This window comes from Trypanosoma cruzi (genome assembly GCF_000209065.1).
Source record: "Trypanosoma cruzi strain CL Brener chromosome Unknown tcruzi_1047053508559, whole genome shotgun sequence".
In the NCBI taxonomy this organism is placed as follows: domain Eukaryota; phylum Euglenozoa; class Kinetoplastea; order Trypanosomatida; family Trypanosomatidae; genus Trypanosoma; species Trypanosoma cruzi.
In genome coordinates this window covers 17,352-33,447 of record NW_920777.1, presented here as the reverse complement: position 1 = coordinate 33,447, position 16,096 = coordinate 17,352, and the positions used below count along the sequence as shown (strand labels likewise).

At 51.5% G+C, this 16,096-nt stretch overlaps 1 protein-coding gene and 2 pseudogenes across 1 annotated transcript, besides 7 other annotated features; all 3 read right to left on the bottom strand.

The window, feature by feature from the left end:
- Positions 1-855: a microsatellite.
- Positions 1-858: a repeat region.
- Positions 1-16,096: part of a sequence feature (areas not merged during assembly with more than two copies in the genome that could not be assigned to a particular haplotype) that runs on past the window's edge.
- Positions 858-1,045: a repeat region.
- Tc00.1047053508559.90 (retrotransposon hot spot (RHS) protein, putative) lies at positions 1,702-3,522 on the bottom strand (the record flags this gene model as incomplete). The annotated part of the gene is made up of 1 exon (XM_808684.1): positions 1,702-3,522. One exon carries the CDS (start codon positions 3,520-3,522, stop codon positions 1,702-1,704), a length of 1,821 nt encoding a protein of 606 aa, XP_813777.1.
- Positions 2,654-2,718: a sequence feature (GA-rich).
- Positions 5,444-5,468: a sequence feature (AT_rich).
- Positions 6,272-6,308: a sequence feature (AT_rich).
- Tc00.1047053508559.80 lies at positions 6,697-9,078 on the bottom strand (annotated as a pseudogene).
- Tc00.1047053508559.40 lies at positions 12,744-15,716 on the bottom strand (annotated as a pseudogene).

Here is a 16,096-nt window from a genome sequence, read left to right as displayed (position 1 = left end):
TAACCCTAACCCTATCCCTAACCCTAACCCTAACCCTAACCCTAACCCTAACCCTAACCCTAACCCTAACCCTAACCCTAACCCTAACCCTAACCCTAACCCTAACCCTAACCCTAACCCTAACCCTAACCCTAACCCTAACCCTAACCCTAACCCTAACCCTAACCCTAACCCTAACCCTAACCCTAACCCTAACCCTAACCCTAACCCTAACCCTAACCCTAACCCTAACCCTAACCCTAACCCTAACCCTAACCCTAACCCTAACCCTAACCCTAACCCTAACCCTAACCCTAACCCTAACCCTAACCCTAACCCTAACCCTAACCCTAACCCTAACCCTAACCCTAACCCTAACCCTAACCCTAACCCTAACCCTAACCCTAACCCTAACCCTAACCCTAACCCTAACCCTAACCCTAACCCTAACCCTAACCCTAACCCTAACCCTAACCCTAACCCTAACCCTAACCCTAACCCTAACCCTAACCCTAACCCTAACCCTAACCCTAACCCTAACCCTAACCCTAACCCTAACCCTAACCCTAACCCTAACCCTAACCCTAACCCTAACCCTAACCCTAACCCTAACCCTAACCCTAACCCTAACCCTAACCCTAACCCTAACCCTAACCCTAACCCTAACCCTAACCCTAACCCTAACCCTAACCCTAACCCTAACCCTAACCCTAACCCTAACCCTAACCCTAACCCTAACCCTAACCCTAACCCTAACCCTAACCCTAACCCTAACCCTAACCCTAACCCTAACCCTAACCCTAACCCTAACCCTAACCCTAACCCTAACCCTAACCCTAACCCTAACCCTAACCCTAACCCTAACCCTAACCCTAACCCGCCCACACACGCTCAACCATACAAATTGTCGCCATGGCAGACGGTCGCACCCTACGCTCCGGTAAAACATCCAGCAGTCATGCACATCACGAAAAACATGCTGAAACACACCGCACAATGGCAATAAGTCCATAATAAGAAGATGCGGCCTTTCACGGCAGTTGTGCCTCACCGTTTGCGTAAACTGCGAGACGGCCTCAACAAACGCACACACCGCCACTGCTTCCACTTCAGTCCCACGGACAACGGGATATGGCCGCAGCCCCGCAGCCGACAAACACAACGCACACGGAGCGAGCAATCACCCAAAGAGACACACGCGGAAACGGATCCTCATCCACCTATGACGCGGCGCCTCACTCCATGCGGTCACAAGGAGCGCGCTATTTCCACAATAGAACTTGTCCGTTTTTCATCACTTGAAGAAGCTTCTTTTTAATGATCGGCCCCATAAAATTAAAAAAGAAAATGGAAAATGGAAAATGTAGGAAAACTGCGAAAGCAACGGTTACAATAATTCTCCCACAATAGAGCAATTCTCCGTTTATATCTTTTATAAAAACGCAATTATGAAAGCCCATAAAAGTCCCTTAATGTTTTTTTGCGGAAAACAAGCTTCCCTCATCATTCCCCATACTATTTTTTTTTTTTTTTTTGTTATGGTATTGTCGATAGCGTTGGTCATCTTTGACATCTGTGCGATATACTGTCGCCTGGCGCTGGTGCACCTGCACTGTATGCACGCACAATTATCCAAAAATATATAACTCCCACATTATTTTTTTACCAGAAATCAAAACTACCCCTTTCATTCCCTAATTCGTTCTCCTATTTCGTTTTTCCTCACCTCCGGAGAGCTTTCTTTCTTCTGGCGTCAGCGGATGATACTGCTGCTCGGTACTGATGCACCTTTTCCTTCCAGAACGCCGCAATCCTTTTTTCATCGTCGCTCAAATTATCGGAATTGACAAGATCACATCTCTGCCAGCCAGTTAGCGGCTTGTTGTCTTTGTGCTGCACATAAATAATCTCCCACGACATTTCTCGGGACAATTCCTCCCAATCATTAAAATATGCCGCCAGATACTCCGTGAACTGCCTCACAGTGCTGGTTTTGGTGTGATGCTCACCCGCCGTAGTGATCTGCAGCCCAACCAGCGTCATTGGATTTGAGTCCACAAAGAAAAAGCCGTTTACCAACGGAAAGTTTTTGACCTTCGGTTGATACAGCACACTGTACTCTATGGCGATCCGATTAGAAGGGTTGTCTGGTACTTGTAAAAGCTCTTTCCTGGTGAAGCTTTTGTACGAATACTTTACCAGCGCACAGCTGTGTGACTCACCTCGTCCTGGTAGCTTCAGTTCCTCAATTTTAAGTCTTGTGGCACGTAGGAAATCCTCATTCAAAAATGCGGATACGGCATACTTTTCAAAAAAATGTGGTAAGACATAATCCCAAATACTCAACAAGAGAAAAAAAAAATCCGTCTGCTTCAATTCACTTTCCACCATGGACAATGTTTTACGTTCAAAATAGGGAGATATCAGTATATTCAAAGGCGATTCAATGTTGTCTTTTCGTACTCGGACAACCTTCACAAGCTTGTGAGACACGTGATTGCCGTTGCACGATTTGCCACTCCCAATACCAGCGTAATACTGTAGCATCGAAGGAGTGATTGCTTCCACGGCATCTTCACACGCGATAAAGCGAGCCTCACACTTTTTTTCATTAAAGATGAAGCGGAGAATCGGCCCCACTTTATCCATGCGATCCTTCACCTTTTTCCAGTAGTCCTCTTCTTCCTCCGCTTGTTCCTCCGCTTCTTCCTCTGTTTCTTCCTCCGCTTCTTCCTCCTCAAGCTGCCCATTGTGCTCCTTCCAAACGCACATTGCCCTCACATCGCTCTCGTCAGGGCAATTAATTAGGATTCGTTCCGCTCCCATTTGCTTCGCCCACGATTCGTAGTTGTTTGTGTTCGGTGAAGTCACCACAATCATGCCCCATTCCTCGCAAGGCAAACTAGCAGACGGTTCATGACCCCTCATTGCCACGTCGTAGATAATATACCCTTTCACCCCACGCCAAGAGAAACTGTCCAAAATACTCAGAATACTGGCCTCACTCGTGTACAGTGACACCGTTTTGGCGGTCTTGTCAAACAGAAATGTTCGATCCGCAATAAAGTACGCAACCATTTGGAGTTTCTCCGCATCGTATTGCAGCAGCTGGTAGAGGAGGTACGAACCGGCATTCATCGACTTCCCGATCCCGGGCGTCCCAATCAACACACGCGGATCAGGCGAAGGTTTGATCTTACCGCGAGTGCTGAACCACTTGGTTAGATCGCGCTTGACGATCTGCCACACTCGCTCCACCTCACAGTTCAAATAGCAGTCATGAATAAATTCACTCACCTCCCGTTCCCACGAGTACGGCCATTCCTTGTCCGAGGTGAGCACCATCAGCTTGAGACGCTCTGCACCGGATTGCTGCACACCGTCATCCTTTTCAAGAGTGTAGCCAACTTTCTTGTAAGTCCATGACTGCGGTGGTTTCCCCTCCCTCACCTCCATTTCCGTCCCCTCGCCGCCAGTAACTTCCACAACATGGCTCCACCTCGCATTGTACACAGACTCGTAGAGTCCCTCCAGCACGTACATCCTTCAGCCACCTTCGTTGAATTCCGCGCCTGAGAGAAGACTATTTATTATTCTATTCCGCGTGAGGATCGATTATATACCCGTTTTCGTATTTGGATTGAGTTAAAGCCAAACACTGACCACTAATCAAAAAAAGGAATAAGAGTAAGAGACAAAGGTCACAGGCATGACTGACAGCCTCAGCAAGTGAGTCATCCACACGGTGTGCGATGCACACCAAATGCACGAGGACCACCACAACGACGGTGAGTGGGTGCCATCCACCCAGCACAGTGTTGGTGAGAGCAAAAGATAACAACAACGTGGTGCGAACGGAGGGTTCGCCCACGCATCCCGCTCGATACAGTTCCGCACCCCTGTGGCACCGCCGACACCGCACACACTCCACAAGAATAGATGCGCGCGTGCATATCGTCCTTAACAAACACACACAGAAACAAGTGGGAAGAGAATTCGGTGCAGCAACGGCCACATGCAAGAACCCCAAATCATACACTCCACAACAGCGATGCATCATGGTAAGTTCCACACACAACAGAAAAAAGTGCAATTTGCATGCTTTATGGAAAATAACTGCGTGTCGCAAAAGAGTGCCGTGACGCTGCCTTTCATATTGCATTTGCCATTCACATATCACTGGGAAGCACGCAGCCACCACTCCTCCGTTTCGCTCCCCGTGCTGCTCTTGCCGCTCCACTGGAGTAGGTTGTCACCGCACATCCCCATGACCGTGCATTGCGGAATACAAAACTACCACACCGCATGGGTGCGGTGCCACCCCGCCAATAAATCCCAGGAAATTCCCTACTGCCTCGTGTGGCACGGACGGCAGTCTCATTATGCCTGCGAAAGGCTTTTTTCCAAACAAGAACGCGACCCCACCACACGCCCGTAAAAACGTTTGGTCCATCGCACGCAAAGGAGTGGAGCGGGAGAACAGCAGGAAAGACAACACCGGCAACCATGAGCAGCCCGCACACGCAAACACACCGCTGCCCCGCATATCACCAAAAATAAAAATACCAAAGAAACTTGTCACATCCCAACCACAAATCGCAAGTGCGGTTGCAGCTGACACTCCCACCTCCTGGGCGTGTGCGGCCCCTCGCTGCTCGGCGCTCTAAGTGGGATCACCAAAAGCACCAATTCGAGAACATTCGACCACCGCCACAGCAGTCACGCTCCCCATTTCACACAAAGGCGAAGGCTTGCAGTGGCGCAGCGGACGGCGGCATGCACAGTCGCAGGGTAATGGACTGCCGCGGGAAGCACGCAACGGCGATGCGCCCCTCCTTTGGGCCTCCCAACAAAAAACACGTGTCGCGCAGTCCCCGTGAGCAACACACATTGAACCGTATTCAGCTCCACTACTGTGGCCATCCGCACACACAGCATGAGTGCGACAACGCAGGCCAGGAAGCACGGAATAACAGCACGCATTCCCTCCCATAAGGGCTTTGCGGTGTCCGTGCTGCCTTCAACAATAATTCCACCCCAAATCACCCCTCTACATATCCGCAGCAAAAAGGCCCACACGGTGTACACTACATTAGAATTTCCTAAACAGCAAAAATCGAACCATCAGAGTGCTGCCCTCTTCTCAATGTTGGGTAGAAGCTCTCTGATCCTTGTCGCCGCCAGCCTGCGGTGTTATGGAGGAGCATTGCGTTCTCGGCATATCTCTCCATTTACTTCACTATCCCGACGCCGCAAATGAAGTGATGTCCCACAAGTGATTTCGACCGTTCTGAAGAACGCGGCGTGTCAGACGCGCTGAAACTGTGTGCGTGTGTGTTATTACAGGCGAGCGATACAATGCTCTTGCACATCCATGTATTCCGATCCTGCGCAACACTCCATTTGGTGGTGCTGAAAACGTTGGACACAAAACACGCACAAATCGCACAATGAACGGCCGTGGAAAAAAATAAAAAAATAAAAAATAACGTCAACACAGACACAGTAACCGAACAAATTAACAAAAAAAAACCAACCTCTGCGCGTCCTCCCGCAAGAAGGTGAAGACACACACGCTTGTCCCCTTTAGTTTCACTCCAACTCCTCAAAAGTTGGTGGGTCTATAGCAGGAGCAAACACGCCACTCCTGCCTCGCTCCCTGTCACGAGGCATGGACGCTGTGAGAGGCTGCCAAGATGAGCCACACGTGTGTGGAGGACCCCAATGCTCGGGGCAGGTCGACAACCACCCACACTCACCCCCATACACAAAAGGGCAAGGACATGGAGAAGAGAATCCCGCCGCACAGTGCATTCAAGAGGGCACACGCAGAAGCACCGCCATCCACATCGTACCGCAAAACAGCAATGCGAACAGCACACCCACGGCCGCAACAAGATGAACGAGGCGCATCCAATTCCACCACAGTCCTTTACTTACCCCTGCCCCGAAGGAATAGCGTTACGCCTCACAGCAGGTCTTGGTGGGTGGCGCCCCATACTCACAAATGAGGCACGGCGCACACCATCCGCTCCCCTCCGACTGCACTCATCAGGGCGCCCAGTCACCCTCGTACCATCGCAATGGGGAACACAAACAATCGTCGTCGCGGACTATCGATGCCTCTAGCAGAAAAGAAAAAGTGATGAGGGAGTGTCAACTGCACAGCTAGCAGTGGGACACCCAATGGGACACAAAGACACATAGTGGCATTCAACACAGCAAATAATAAAACAAGCCGCAGCAAATTGCCAAATACAGAAAACCAAGAAAAAAGGCGTAGGTTCAGCAGAAATAAATAAATAAATAGTAATAAAGAAAAAAAAAATCGCCTCAGTAGGCTTTCATTTCATGTATCCCTCAGCGAAGCAGAGATTGTGCATCTCCATATGTTTCTTACAGAAAGAAAAAAAAAGGATCGCAGTGTTCCACGTGTCCACACGAAATCCCTCACATTTCATGAGGCACTCGGCCTCTTCCTCCACCCCTCGTTTTGTACAGTCCGCGGGGCTGCACAACAATGAGGCCGGCACCGCGTGAGGTGCAACAAAAGCAAATAAAACAGGGGGAAACACGTCACTCATGAGAGTGTGCAGCTAGCGGCAAACGAAAAATAAATTAAAAAAGTAGTAAAAAGGCAGGAGTTCTGATCCCTCCAACAAAGCACCAGCAGCAAATTATATCCAGAGGTGAAAACAAAAGGGATTAAAAAAGTCCTCAACGGAGTGCATTGAGTCTTCCTGAGGAGCTGCACACTCTTTTCCACGGAGAGCCGCGGCTCCACTCCCACCGTTTCACACAGCTGAGAGCTGCAATGCCCAGAGCCCCAGAAAGAGAAGCAACAAGATCCGAGGCACACACACACACACGCACCGTGCCGTAGCCACTAGAGCCCTTCTCCAAAAAAGTGTTGTTCGTGAGCTGAGAGGCGTTTCCATCTTTGGAGCCACTGCCAGTTCCCGCTGGATCATCAGGCCCTTCAAGCATTTCCCCAGAAAGAGACTCTGGAAGAGCAAGGTTGCTGGCACCAACTTTTGCGGCTTCTTCCCTGGTCAATATGCGGTTGTACAAAAAGACACTCGTCACTGTCAAGTACTTGTTTTGGCTCCCGGTGTCGCTTGCACTGCTTCCATCCCCTCCAATGTAAAAGTGTGAATTCGCGCGTGGCCCCTTTCCCGATGATGATCTCGTTTCAGCATCCCACACACACTCACCATTGATCTATAAGAAGGCCTTGTTGCCGGTCCTGCAGCGTGAGCATCACTCGTTACTGTTTGTTCAACTCCTAAAAGCCGGTGTGTTTGTTTGCGTTGAACATCCCCAACTCCTTTCATGGCTGTGCGACAGCCAAAAGTGCACAGTGCGGCCTGCTCCCTTCGCGCCAATCAAAGGGATACTCTTGACGCCTGCGTGTGTCTCGCGAATAGCCACCGTCGCCACAAGAGCGAAGTCGTAATTCACAAAGCCACAATGATTATTATCCTTCCAACGGTTCACGGGGCAATGTTGCCCTGCGAATTGAAGCCCATTTGTGGCATTCTTTTCATTCGTCATCGTTGCAATCACACAACGGCACTCGTCGATACACGTGTTGGCAGTGCCTGCGTTGGGCAGATATTCAACCAGACCCACCGTACTTATGGGCGACGCGGAGAAGGAAGCGTCCACGTCCGCCCAATTGCGGAGGATGGAAGTGATCATCCGCAGCTCCTCCGTCAGGGAAGGCAGGAAACAGGCTGCTTTTCTCTTCATTGTGCCTCGCTCCCACAAGGTACAACGCACCATCCGAGTACAGCAGGGCGTTGGCAATCGGCTTATTCACAGCAGCGTCCATAGAAGCCGGTCCAACACAAAACACGCGGTTGCTGCCAGTCACCCAAACGTAGAGCACATGGGCCTCACTCTCCCACCACGGGGAGCTCAATTTCCGAGCCTACAGCATGACGCTCCTTCCTCCAACGGTCGCAGTGACAATGGCTCCCACACGCAAGCTCATGCCCCAACGACCCGATTGTGAATTGGCCCAAACGCCCGCAATTGCCCCGGGTAATTCCACCCACATTGTCCCCTTGTCACGTGACTCGTGCACTCTGCAGTACCGGCTCCCATAGCAATGAGTAATCACGAGAAGTTGTCCAAGCTCCCACTCGGCAATGAGGTCAATAGAGTCCGCAGGAAGAATGCCCTTTGGAAGCACTCAGCTGCTGCCGCCGTCCGTCGAACAGATGATCATGGAGAAATCGTCTTTTTCGTCAATGTACGCAATCACGGGGACACAAGCGTGTCATTCAAAACACCTGAGCCGCCAAAAACCATCAATCCATTCGCGCCGCGTTCGTGAGTCTCGGGAATGATCTGTGATCACAGCAATTTGGGTTCACACCAGTGGATTAGCTCGCTCCGTCTGCCGTCATTGGGCTGCGTGAATTCACCCACAACCAGTTGAACATCACGGTCTCTCAACGCCCAATTGAACCCACCATTCGTACCAAACTTTTGCTAGCTTCCCGCACGAAGAGACGCCCTATTGCCGCTTTCAATTGTCGTGGGATTGGACGCAGAGCCTACACCACCCTTTATATTCGCTGTGCTCAACACGATGTGTGTATTCCGGCCATTATCAAACTCGCCAAAAAAAGACGACAAATTCCACGCAAAAAAGGTGGAACCCGCCACAATATCCGCATGAGAAAGCCCACTCGGTGCCCCATCGCTACCATTAAGTGTCGTGTAACCCCCATCAAAGACAACCGTCGCTCCACCGACACCCACAAGAGCGAGCGATCCAAACAAATCCCTCCTTCCACTTGCACCAGTCCCACTCTTCGGTTCCAAATGCGTTCGTCCCGGAACGAAAATAAAGACCACCCACGGCAGCCGCGCAATCACTTAATTCTCCCCCGTCGATGCGGTCGCAGCTCCACCAGTGGCGCAGCACATCACGAGGAGGAGCAGCACAGCAGAAGTAAACACATGCCGCGACATGTTGGGCCTCTGCGGCTCACTCTCTCCTCCTTCCCTCCTCCTTCCGCTGGATCCGGTCACGCGGCAACGGTTGTGTGTGCGGGGTGCCTTCACTGCAGCAACACGTGAAAGCATATAAATATATGTGTGTGGGCGGTGTGTGCTGTTGGTCCTTTCAGAGCCTTCGAATTTCACAGTAGCAATTCGCGCTTGGTATCAACTTCGTTCTTGGAGGGGAGCAACAGGCAACAGCGGCAGAAAGGCAGCACAACAACGGTACACACCGTCACCACTCAAAGCGAAGCACAAGATCAGCGTCCCCGCAGCCATTACTCTCCAGCACCTCTCAACAGCATAAATAAATGTAAAGTATTTAAAAAGCGAGCAGCCTCCCAGTTGGGGGACCGCAGGCCATGGCGCTGCAAATAAGCCAAGCGACAGGGAGCCACGTGTGCAGTGAGGAGCACGAGAGTTGCACTGCAACGGCACGGCTGCGTGACAACACGTGTGGAGTATTGATGCAGACCAGCACTTCGCGTGCAAGATGAGTTGCTTCTCCCGCTCAAGAAAGAGGAAAACCGGCCTCAGCGTCCCAATAACGAGAGGTCGTCTGCACCTCCTCGCAGCACCTGCAAGCTCTGCAGGCACAAAGATGCAGGTGACGCTCTGCTGCACGCGTGACGGCCGTTGGACCCTTCACAATGGCAACCGCATCCTGTGGCACCACACATCGCAGCGGGTGCGCACAGTCTCCGTCTCCCTCCTGTCCCTCTCCCTGAGAACTCATCGGCGGCCGTGGCACACTCACCGGCATGTCAGAAAGCAATTGTGTTTCTTCCTCCCTCGCACATCGCACAGCAGCACCGCCAAACGCATGTCGCTCCTCCTTTCACAGATTCTCCTCAGACACGCCTCCCGCCACATTCATCAGCTCACAGGCACAGAGTCCGTAAACGTCACGCTGCTGCCCCGCATGACGGTGCCGCACACACCAACACGGCGCCCCGCCACTCGGTGAAAGCAGTGTCTGGACACACAAAACTAATTGCCCCAGCAAACGACAGCCCCCTCCAAGCAGTGAGACAGGACTCGTCAGTAACAATCAAACAATCAGCCCCTCGTCTCTTCATTCCGCCATGCACGAGGTTCTGCCTGCCCCATGCATCATACGTGACCCCCGGGCTGTGCATGAGGAGCACCACGGCAAGAATGCACAGGAGCTTATATGCAAAACCCTCAACTCATTCCACGTCAATACAAGTATGGCATCATACATGGGCTTCAAAACAATTTCGACTTGCTCTTTTCTGAGAGACTTCCCATACACATCGCATGGGACCAGAGGGGAAAAAAAAAGCAACGCCTCCAGTCCGACCGTCGTTCCGCGGCGGAGATCAAAGCACAATCCAACAAAACGCCGCAAATCATCACATATTTCAAACACACCATCGAGAGCTTATGCGGCAAATGCACAGCACGGAAGAAGAGCCATGCTCACTATCATACAACGCACAGACACAGAGGGAGTTGGGAGAAGCAGCACCCAAGCAACCTCAGTCAACGGTAAAAGAGCTCGTGGGTGCTGCAGCCAAAGCCATTCTTTGTGAATGGGAATGATAATAACACCAAACAACGCGAAGCGCCAGTCGCGCACCACAATATGGGCCACGGACACTACACACCCACACACTCATTCACTCTTCCTCCTCCCAATGGCGTGGCCCTCCTTCACCTCCATGAACACGCCTGTCCCTCATTTATGTGTGCCTCTAACGCAGGCACTCAAGTGGCGTTTCGGCAATCCAAAATTCAACACCTATGAAAAAAAAGGATAGGCTCGCAGAGGCCACACGGCTCCTCAACGCACCTTCAAGCCCTCCTCACGACTCTGCAATGCGGTAGAAAGAAATACAGGCGACTCTCGTGTCAAAGAAGACGGCCAATGGGAGCGGTGTCCACATGCAGAAAATGCCAAGATGTGAAGCAGAAGAGGCGGGAGAAGTGCTCGCAGGGGACGTCACCTGCCACACCTGATGTGCGTCGTCTCATTTGTGCAACGGAGAAGTAATGACACGGTTGTTGCGGTGCCTGCCCGTGCGTGCACCTCACACTCGGGTCAATGAGCTCCTCAAGGAACATCCTACCAAGAGCATACAGCTTGCAGTGCAAACAATCCCGAGCCCTGCCAACGTTCCAGCGGCCGCTCCTTTGGCGAGGCGTCGCTCTTTTTCCTTGTCCCCCGTGCGCCATCCTCGTATGGAGGAAAACACCCTCCACAATTGGTGTCATCAATTACCTCCAAATAATGAAAAGGATTCACGACCTCGAGAAAAAGCCCCCAAAGTGGCAGTCAACGTGAGCCAAACAATGCATGTGGCCTTCCGCAGCCGCGTGCATTGCAACCCCCTCAGCTGCCCGGTGCTTCTCCCTTCCCTGTGGACCCAAACCGCATAGTACACTTGGACTTGCTCGGGTCCTCCACAGGCTCATGTAACCGTGTCCGTCCCGCCCGTGTGGCTCTTGGGTTGCATCACGTCACCGCTCACTGCTGCGCCACCGAATAACGTGAAATAAAGTTCAATAACACCACATCCGTGAGGCAAACACACATGCATCACTCCAGCGAGTTCCAACTGCGAGAAATCACACGGCGGCACGCACACTCTCGCTCTCCCATCAACAATTTGTCGTCAACAACCACAACGGCATTAAGAAGCAGGCTCGGAGCAATCCCTGATAGTCGTCCCCACCCCGGCGAGCGACCGACTCCGGGAACCCTGCACTCCAGTGCCGTTCCGGCAAGGACTCCTGCCACCGCCAATCGTGTTTCCCTGTCGCGTTGACACACGGAGCTTTTTTCGCAAAACGACGCGCTCCATCTTAGAATGTGCCTGTGAGAGCGCAGGCAACAGGCGCAGAGCGCACCATCGCATTGTCCCGTCACAAATTAAAAAGAGAGCATCCGTGCCAATTTGCCGCAGCACTCACGGATGTGCTTCTGCTGCCTTCTCTCGTGTTTTCCCAAATAAATCCTATGGTCCGCACTGCAATACCACGTGTCCTCACACCTCTTGGTGCCACGGCTGTGCTCCGGCAATACGCGGCTGGTTCGGGCGCCGGTCGATGACGCCAGCCCCGCGCAAACAACAAACATCCCATGAGAGAAACATTGCAGGCGCCTGGCCTCCCCGACAATACGGGGGATTGGCCCTGCGCCACAATGTGGCAGTCAAGCACAAAATCGCAGGGCGAAGCAATGATGGCACCGGCACGAAAAAGCCGTCCCGCCCTCAATGGGATGCGGCGCCTCACTCCATGCGGTTACACGGAGTGCACTGTTTCCTCAATAAAAGTTGTCCGTCGTCCATCCCCCAAAGATGTTTCTGTTGATGATGGGCCTTAGAACAAAATAATAGAATGAAATGAACATTGCAGCAATACTGCGTTGCCGCCGGCCACGACGATTCCCTCACAAGGGAGCAATTCTCCGATTATGCCTCGTATGCACACACAAGCATTCACATGTATGAAACAACCCCTAATGTTTTTTAACAAAAATAAAACCGCCCCTTTCCCTACCAATTTCCTCTTCTGTCACTGATATGTCCGATAGCATTTGACATCTTCGACATCTGTGTGCGATACTGTCGCCTGGTGCTGCTGCTGCTGCACCCGCACCGCATGCGCGCACAAAAGTATTTAAGGAGGTGAAACAGCCCCTGATCCCTATTTTGCCAGAAATCAAACTGTGCACGTTCATTCCCCAATTCTTTTTTTCATTTCTTCGGTTCTTCCTCACTTCAGAGGGATTTGTCTTTTCTAAAGTCTCCGGATAATATTGACACTTGGTACTGGCGCACCTTTTCCCTCCAGAACGCCGCTATTCCACGGCTCTCCTCGTTCACACTCTCAGAGCGGACAACATCACATCTCCGCCAGCCATTCATCGGCGTGCTGTCTTTGTGTTGTATATAAATAATCTCCCACGATACGTCTCGGGAAAATTCCTCCCAACCATTAAAATATGCCGCCAGACACTCAGTGAACTGCCTCACAGTGCTGGCGGTCGTGTGATGCTCACCCGCCGTAGTCATCCGCAGCCCAACCATGGTCTTCGGGATTGAGTCCAAAAAGAAAAAGCCGTCCACCAACGGAAAGTTTTGGACCTTCGGTATGCACAGCAGCCGATACTTTAAATTTTCCCTCTCAAAAGGATTCTTCAACGAAACCAATCCATATGAATCGTTAGGGTGCCCTTGAGGGTTTAACGTTGGCACTGCGTACCGTCCTCCACGACGTGCTGATGGCATCAGCTCCTTGAGGTCATCTAATAATGCACTGAAAAACTCCCCCAAAACATTATTGCGCGCAAGCCAAACATTCTCATAAATTCAGACAAAAGAGTATTCCTCTTCCCCAATAATAGCAACAGAAATATATATATATATCCTTCTCACTCATTACGTTTCCCAAAATGGTGCGGTATTCGACGCTCGAGGCAAACAGATATCGGTGCGTTAAGAAATCCCTCAGCACCGAATTTTCCTCTTGCTCGGACAACCCTCACAAGTTTTTGAGACGGATCCTCAGAATACCACAGTCTCACTCCTCCATGTGTAAAGTGCTCTTCACCATCCCGAGAATTGATCCCATCCAAGGCATCCTCAATGGCAGCAGAGTGTGCAATGAACTTATTCGCATCAAAGATGTAACGTGGAATCGGCCCCACTTTATCCATGTGTTTTTCAACCATCTTCCAGCATTCCGCTTGCTCATCTGTAGTCTCATCACGCTCCATCCATGCACACATCGCCCTCACATCCATCTCGTCGGGGCAATTCATGATGATTCGCTCGGCTCTTTCCTGTTTCTCCCACTCATCATGGTTGCGCACGTTTGGCGATGACACCACAATCATGCCCCATCCGCTGCCAGGCAACAAATATTCCTCTGGCGGTGTCCCTTGCTTTGCCACATCGTAAATAATATACACTTTCATCCCACGCCGGCACAAATCATTTAAAAAGTCCGTGGATGCTCCTCTACCCACGTATCTTGTCACAGCCTTGATGGTCTTGTCAAACACGTACGTCGTGCTTCCAACAAAACTGTAGATAACCACTTGGAGTTTCTTGGCATCGCAGTGCGGCATCTGGTAGAGGAGGTACGAACCGGCATTCATCGACTTCCCAATCCCGGGCGTCCCAATCAACACACTTCGCCCAGGCGCAAAGTAGGTCCCAGGGTGAGTGCTGAGCAATTCGGTGAGATCATTCCTGACGATCTGCCACACTCAATCCACCTAACAGTTCACATAGCAGTCACGAGTGGATTTATTCATCCTCCTTCCACGAGTACGGCCATCCCTTGTCCGAGGTGAGCACCATCAGCCTGGAACGCGGTGCACCGGACTGCTCCACACCGTCATCCTTTTCGAGGGATTCGCCAACTGCCTTGTAAGTCCATGACTGTTCTGGCCTCCCCTCATGCACCCACATTCCCGTCCCCGTTTTCTTTCGCTCCACGCCGTCCGGAGGTTCCACCGCATGGCTCCACCTCGCATTGTACACAGACTCGTAGCATCCCTCCAGGTATATCGGTGCACTCGACGTCGTTGGGTTTCTCGATTCCTCGGCGGCCGCATCCAAAAACCTTTTAGTGATTTCTTGAACATTTGCTTTTACCTCCGCAGCAGCTGCCAACCACTTCAGTAGATTGTGCACACAATGCTCTTAAAGCTTGCGTACATCTTCTTTCAAATCCATTTCCTCCCTTACAGCCCCCTCCACCCTCACATAACGATCCGGTGCCTGTATTTCGTTCAATGCTCCTTTATCACGGATATATTTCTTGGGGTTCTTAAAAAACTCCTCCAGTAAGACATCCCGATTGGCGTCCAAAGCGCCCCTGCCGTCCAATTCCATCGCAAGAAAGTCATTCAGCTTCATTTTGTCCACGCAAACCCTTCCTTTAAACAGTACATCTTTAATCCTAGTGGAAACGTCAATCCCCAGTTCTTGTCGTTCTCGTCTTTCCCTTTCTTCTTCCTTCCGCCTCTCTTCTCTCAGTACATAAGAGTAGGCTGTGTTTATTTGTGCCCTTGCAAGAGAAATGACCGTATCCTTTCTTCCAAAGTTACTCCATTGCCTGAGAGTGACAATACGCTCTTTTCCAAGCTTATGTGAAGCCCCCAATAGCATGTAAAACTCCTCACGCTCTTTTTCCGACTCTTGGTATTATGGCCGCAATGCCTTTATTGTCCTCAATAACACTTCGTATTGGATGAACTTATTGGAACTACTTAAAACGGCCTTAACATAGACCCTCGCTTTGAATTCCACAACGCCCCTGCCGTCAAAATAATTCCGAAGGAAATCATTCAGCTTCATGTTGGTGCTCAGAGTGTCTCCCTCCAGCAGGATTTCCTTTACGCTGCTGCTCATGGTCCACTGCGGTCGAACTTTACTCCCCGCCACGTGTCGAGCTGCAGCGTCGGAACCATCACCGGAGCCACCGCTTCAAAACGCCATCACAACACGCGTGTGGTGAAGCATCCCACTCGCACCGCCCAACTGCGGCCTGCAGGCGCCGCTGGCTCCAAAGGACAGTCGCGGCTGTTTCGTCCCGCAGTCCCAATGGCGTTGGGCGCGGCGCTCGCACGGCTCGGTGGTCGGTGCGCAATGCGGCCGCACTGCAACGTCTGTCGGTGAAGCAGTCGAGGCCCACCGCCTCCGCAGCAACGCAACGTGCAATCGGCCACAATACCGCCACACTATCGCCCTTTTTTGTTTTATTTACGTTGTCTGTCTGTTTGTCTCATCACCGACACCAAAAATAAGTATACAACCTCACATAGGGAGAAGTAAAAAGAAGGCACGATCCCACCGTCCCGCCGCAGGTCAACACTCTCGTCCACCCACCGCCGTTGCCGCGCAGGGGACCGCAGTCACATCGCAGAGCCAACAGCACAATGTGCAACGCACCATCGTGCAGTGAACAATGGGCGGGACGCGGCCATGCATCGCCCCGCTCCATTTTCCCACCCCTCAACTCTTGCGTGCCCGCACAAAGTAGCAAACAGAATCAGAGCGCAGGCAAACCCAATCAACACCCTCGCTCGTTGAAGCACATCGTTCGCGTGGAATGGCATTTA